This window comes from Aegilops tauschii, chromosome 7 (genome assembly GCF_002575655.3).
Source record: "Aegilops tauschii subsp. strangulata cultivar AL8/78 chromosome 7, Aet v6.0, whole genome shotgun sequence".
In the NCBI taxonomy this organism is placed as follows: Eukaryota; Viridiplantae; Streptophyta; class Magnoliopsida; order Poales; family Poaceae; genus Aegilops; species Aegilops tauschii.
Window position 1 is genome coordinate 20646452 of NC_053041.3, and position 7031 is coordinate 20653482.

The 7031-nt window shown below is 43.1% G+C and overlaps 1 protein-coding gene across 1 annotated transcript; it reads left to right on the plus strand.

The window, feature by feature from the left end:
* The first annotated feature begins 1991 nt into the window (after window positions 1-1991).
* Window positions 1992-5833, plus strand: LOC109753638 (uncharacterized). The gene is made up of 2 exons (XM_020312553.4): window positions 1992-5185; window positions 5278-5833. Exons 1-2 carry the CDS (start codon window positions 2062-2064, stop codon window positions 5628-5630), a joined length of 3477 nt encoding a protein of 1158 aa, XP_020168142.1. The 5' UTR covers window positions 1992-2061; the 3' UTR covers window positions 5631-5833.
* The last annotated feature ends 1198 nt before the right edge of the window (window positions 5834-7031 follow it).

Below are 7031 nucleotides of genomic sequence, written 5' to 3' on the forward strand. Positions count from 1 at the left end.
GAAGCGCAAAAATTGGAGATAGGATGATCTGCATTCTCCATAATGGAGAGTCGGGGTCTATATTGTTTTATGCTATTTTACCTTAAAGAGGGTATTTAGGTCCTACCTAATACTGATGATCATGTGCTAAGAACAATTAAGTAGGGTCGGTTCGATGACTATGAGGATGATGATCGTATGACTTGTTATTAATAACGAGTAGAAGTTGTATGATGATGATTAGTAGGACTTGTTATTATGATGATGCATGATGCGGGCATGAAGAGTTATTATATATCAGTTATTATATATCTCTGTTAGCTAGCTTACACACCCTAAATTACCCCCTAAACCCTCCCCCCTTTCAAAAAAAACAAAAACTCCAGCCACTGAAATGCTGACGCGTGGATGCCTTTTGGTCCAGGTTGGTGTCACCAACCGGGACCAAAGGCCCTCCTGCCTGGGCTGGCCGCAGCGGCCACGGGGAGACCCATCTGTCCCGGTTCGTGTAAGAACCGGGACTAAAGGGCTAGGGCATTAGTAACGACCCTTTAGTCCCGGTTCAACAACCGGGACAAAAGGCCCTTACCAACCGGGACAGATGACCCTTTTTCTACTAGTGCCTGATACTGCAAAAGAGATTGTCCAGTTTGTACACGAGGTGCGTCCAGTTTGTACACGAGATGATTATCATAAAAAATACATTGATTATCAATGATCTTTTTGTGCATAATCTGAATTGTCAATATGAGTCCTCAACGGTTTAGAAACCGGTGAAGACTCATATTGCGACCACAAATTCTACACATAGAGTTCAATGAAGACCAAGTGCTTGTGATAGTTTGAGAAGTAACATATTTAAGGTGGTAAAAATGTTGCTAGGGGAGCGAGGTAGGATTAAAAACAGCCTGCCACAACCTCTTTACTACCGGTTCGTAACACGAACCGGTATACCACGAACCGGTACTAAACGTGCTGGCCGGGCCCCATTCTCTTTAGTACCGGTTCATGGCATGAACCGGTACTAAAGGTTCGCCCCGAACCGGTACTAAAGATTTCCTCCCGCCTAGCCGTTTGAACCGGCACTAATGGACACATTAGTGCCGGCTCAAATGCAAACCGGCATTAATGTGTCTCACATTTGACCCTTTTTCTACTAGTGCAGGTTCCTGCAAACCCGTGCCAACCAAACCGTGAAGATGACACGCCTTCTAGCTCGTGTTTGCGGCAATAGCTTCGACGTTGTTGACTACATGTAATAAGATGGCGATTGAGCGGGTCTTTCTTAGGTGGGCCTCTAACTCGATCTTCAAATTTGCATTTTTGCAGCACTAGCATCCGCTGTCTAGGCAGCATGATCGCGATCAACTGGACCTTATGGTGGATGTGATGACTGTTGCTGCTCGCTTACGGGCCTCGCCGCAGACTTCCTAATATGCCGGATATTTTATGCTTTCTTTGGGTGTTTGTGTTGTTGCCCTAGTTGGATATTTTATTTGATTGCACTTGAACTTGTGGTTTGGATGTGGTGACGGTGCTGATGACTTTATTTATAAAGCAGGACGAAAGCCTATTTCGAGAATTTTCCACGGTAAATCAAATGGGAAATTCTAGTGGTGGTGAGGTAGCATACATCCAATTACTACAGTACCTTCAAAGGCCAATCTTGTGGTGCTGTCTAACGCACGTCTTGCTTTCAATGTTTTCGGAAGAATGCATACCATATTTGTGGTTCCCATTCTCTCGGTCAAGCAACGAGAGCGACGCCACCCATCATTTGGCTGCCTAGTTTGCTTTATGTAGCTATCGGATGTTTGGCAGCCGATTTATATGACCATCCGTCCAATTATTGGAATCTACAGCATATATTGCCGTGTGAGATAATGGAACCCAGCCATCCGCAGATCGGTATGCACATGGCCCCAGAACGTACGAATGACTTTGACTTCCATGGCCACCGTGGTCACCGTGAACATATGGAGAGATGTACGTGTGCGTTCGTCCATCCACTATTTAAACAGCGTGCTAGCGGCCATTAGCTCTCACAACCACCAGAGCCAATTCCATCCAGCCTAGCTAGCCATGGAGACGGAGCCACCCAAGATGCTCGCCGTGATGGCGACGATGATGATGATGGCCACCGCCGCTGCACTTGTGCCGGAGGCGGCGGTGCTTGCAGGACAGGCGAGGGCACTCCTCGTCTGGAAAGCCAGCCTCGACGACCAAAGCCAGCACACACTAAAGTCCTGGGGGAACATGTCGGCGCTCTGCAGCAGCTGGCGTGGCATCACGTGCACAGGGCAACATCGCCAGCCGGTGATCAGCGGCATCTCTCTGCGGGGGATGCGGCTGAGAGGGGCGCTGGGGCCACTCGACTTCTCAGCCTTGGCGACCCTGACGCGCCTCGACTTCTCGCACAACCACCTCAGCGGGAGCATCCCTGCCGGCATTGAGGTCCTCGGAGAGCTCCGTGCTCTGCTTCTACAAGGCAACCAGATAAGAGGCTCCATTCCACTAGGCCTAGCAAATCTCACAAAATTACGCTCCTTAATGCTTCATGAAAATGAAATCTCCGGGGGAATACCAAGGCACATAGGCAACATGAGTAATCTTGTGACCCTCACCTTGTGGGTCAATCACTTGGTTGGTCAAATCCCCTTTGAAATAGGGAACCTAAAGCACTTGGTTACATTAGATTTTTCTGACAATAATCTTTCCGGCTCAATCCCAAGCACTATAGGTGACTTGACAAATCTCGCTACCTTGTACCTTGACGCAAACCAACTCTTTGGACACATCCCTCGAGAACTTGGTCATTTGGTCAATTTAAAGGACTTGGGCCTTAGCCGAAACACATTCTCAGGTTCCATTCCAATAAATTTGTTTAATTCGACCAAGCTCACTATCTTATATCTATGGGGCAACAGGCTCTCTGGTCAAATTCCACGAGAATTAGGTCAGCTAGTTAACTTGGAGGAATTAGAACTTAATACAAACACACTCTCAGGTTCTATCCCAATCGCTATAGGGAATTTGACCAAACTCACTAGATTATACCTTTTTCAGAACCAACTTTCGGGGCAAATTCCACGGGTGCTAGGTTATATGATGAACTTAAAAGAATTGGCTCTATATGAAAACACACTCTCAGGGCACATTCCAAGAAATTTATGTAATTTGACCAAGCTCACTCGCTTACTTCTTTCGCGCAATAGATTTTCTGGTCAGATTCCACGAGAATTAGGTTACCTTGTGAACTTAAATGACTTGGATCTTGCTTATAATACACTCTCAGGTCCTATCCCAGTCACCATAGGCAATCTGACAAAACTCAATATATTAAGCCTTTTTACGAACCAACTTTCGGGGCAAATTCCACGAGAATTGGGTCACCTTGTGAACTTAGAGGAGTTGGATCTTAATATTAACAAACTATCAGGTTCCATCCCAAACAACTTACGAAGTTTGACAAAGCTCACCAAGTTATGCCTTGCACAAAACCAACTCTCTGGATCTATTCCTCAAGGAATTGGCAAGTTAATGAGTCTAGTTAAACTGCAACTCCCTTTTAACAACCTCTCTGGTTCCTTGCCATCTGGTCTTTGTGCGGGAGGTCAGCTACAAATTTTGATCGTTAACGACAACAACTTGGTTGGACCCTTGCCATCAAGCTTGCTAAGTTGTACAAGCCTAGTCAGGATTCGACTTGAACGGAATTACCTTGAAGGAGATATCACCGAGATGGGAGCTCACCCAAATCTTGTATATATTGATATAAGTTCAAATAAACTATTTGGTAAACTATCTCATCGTTGGGCTGAGTGCCACAATCTTACAGTGCTACGTGCATCAAAAAACAATATAACCGGAGTAATACCATCAAGTATTGGGAAATTATCTTGGTTGGGGATACTTGATGTTTCATCAAATAAGCTTGAAGGACAAATTCCTCCAGAAATCGGTAATATAACGATGTTGTTCAGTTTGAGCCTTTTTGGTAACTTGCTCCAGGGAAATATGCCCGCAGAAATTGGATCACTGAAAAATCTGGAATATCTAGATTTATCATCAAACAACCTAACTGGGCAGATACCAGGATCAATTCAGCATTGTTTGAAGCTTCACTCTCTAAAGTTGAGCCATAATCACTTCAATGGTACAATTCCTAATGAACTAGGGATGTTGGTAAACCTACAAGATATGTTGGATCTAAGTGAAAATTCAATTGGTGGCGCTATTCCTAGTCAACTAGGTGGTCTTACAATGCTTGAAGCCTTGAATCTTTCTCACAATGCACTGAACGGCAGCATTCCACCATCATTTCAGAGCATGAACAGCCTCCTATACATGGATATGTCATACAACAAATTAGAAGGGTCAGTGCCACATACTAGGCTCTTTGAAGAGGCTCCAATCAAATGGTTTAAGCATAATAAGAAATTGTGTGGTGTTGTAACAGGTTTGCCCCCTTGTGATCTTCCTCAAAGTAGTGAACAAGGGAAAAAGTCTGGTGCAATTTTACTCTCTATAATAGCCGCTATTGCATCTTTTGTGTTTGTCATTGCACTGGTAACATGGCAGTGCAAAAAGAAGAAAACCAAGACAACAGTTCCAGATGAACCACAACAAACCAAGATGTTCACCATTTGGAATTTTGATGGGGAGGATGTGTACAAGAAAATTGTTGATGCCACAAACAATTTCAGCAACGCTCATTGCATTGGATCTGGAGGGAATGGATCAGTCTACAGAGTCCAGTTACCAACAGGTGAATTGTTTGCAGTGAAAAAGATCCATATGATGGAAGATAATGAGCAATTTAACCGTGAAATACATGCATTGATGTATATTCGACATCGGAACATTGCAAAGTTATTTGGTTACTGCTCTGCAACCCAAGGAAGATTTCTTGTGTACGAATACATGGATAGAGGAAGCTTATCAGCATCTTTGGAGGGTACAGAAACTGCAGTTGAATTCGATTGGCGGAGGAGGTTAAATATTGTTTGGGATGTTGCTCATGCTTTGTCTTACATGCATCATGACTGCTTCGCACCGATAGTCCACCGAGATATAACAAGCAACAACGTTTTGCTTGACCAGGAATTTAGAGTCTGCATCTCAGATTTTGGTCTAGCGAAGATACTAGATGTGGATGCATCGAACTGCACTAGTCTTGCAGGGACAAAAGGATATCTTGCCCCAGGTAAAATTATTATATCTATGTTGCTTACATCAATAATCTTATCATTGTTTCAAGTACCTCTATGTTTTAACTCTCTAATGTTGATGTTTCAGAGCTTGCATACACAACAAGGGTGACGGAGAAGTGCGATGTTTATAGCTTTGGGATACTTGTTCTAGAGCTGTTCATGGGACATCATCCAGGTGATTTCCTTTCGTCCATGGACAACAACAAAAAAAGTACATCAATTGAGAAATTGCTGGACACCCGGCTCCCACTCCCTGAACCTGAGGTCGCAACTAAGATATTTCAAGTGGTCGCCATCGCTGTTCGGTGCATAGAGCCTGATCCATCGCACCGTCCGACGATGCAGCAAGTAACCAAGGTGTTGTCAGCAGCTGAGCGACGTGCTAATAATCTTGATTATGTCCACACTAGCATTGTTATCCCTGCCTGCTGGTCGTGAATGTCCATTTGATTATTACATCCGACACTGCCTATAACACATTATTTTATTCGCCAGATAGTTTGTTTTCTGATATATATATATCATCGGCAGCTGCTGGTTGGCAATTAGCTACATATAAATATATTTTTGTATGGCAGAGCTTCTGCTGTATCTGTAAAACATTGATAAATAAATCAATCTGCATCCTCTCCTGGACGTCTCCTTTTGGTCCTTGTAGCCTTACAAGGTGCTCAAGCCCTTTAGCTGTTGCGTGTCACTTGCGGCCGTAGCAAGAAGGAATCCGCACTGCATTACCCTGTGGACTTGGAGAACAGTGCTCTTTCACTCATACAAGAAACCATGTCAAAAGAAACCCAATTGCTAACAGAGTATGCTTCGATCTTGCCTGTTTATTCAAACACCACGTGTATAGCTTAGACCTAGAAGACAGTTACACTATGTGCCATGTACCAGGGACAAACTTAACAAATACCTTCGCACATTTGATTTGAAAGTAAAATGACTGGCAACAAATAGAAGCACGACCAGTAAAATGCAAGTTAGATGATTGTAAATTCGTAATTCTAAACAAGAGACAGCCAATAAATATTGGAGGTTGGGGCTTGTGATTATTAGCTGAGAGTTTTCAAACACAAACATCCGATTCATCGGTAACTGCAGAAAAACAGAAACAGGGGCAGAAACATTACTTGGGTAAAGTTATGTCGGCCATATATAAATCCATCCTTCTTCAACCAAGTAACTTGAAACAATCTACAAAAGAGAATTTTAAAAGAACTGAACTGAGATTTAACAGCACCACAAAAGCAAATAGAGCCATCATAATCAAGAAAGCGACTATATTGTTATCTACCTATCACCAAGAAGTGTTAGACGTTCTCCTAACGTATTCCCATCCATTTAATGCGGATCTAAAACATGATGAATGACAAAGCAATAACTAGTGAGTTGGTGTAGAGTTGGTGAACCATTGTTGCGCCAATGTTAAATAAGGGAAGTAAAATATCAAACGTAATTTATTTGCCAGTTTGTGGATCAACCTTTCGGACCAATGACTCTAGATACAAAATTAGAAGCATTTAGTGCTTTGGGAGCTCGTGAGGTCAAGTAACAAATTCTCGACAGCTCGTGATAGTGATACCCAGTCTGCTTGTTTCCACTAGGGAGTTGGGAATACAAATAATAGTAATTGAAGTGAAACTATTGGTAACTGATTGTCAAAACTAAGGAAGTTAATTATCATTAGCATGCCACATTTGCAATAGGCAGGATGAAAGCTTATACCGACCCTTATTAAGCATCTATTCTTATCGTTGACCAAGATTGCACTAGTCTAGATTATTCGGCAAAGTAATGGGGAGTCCTTAGCTGCCAGAAATGAAAGCAGCAAGAAGAGAT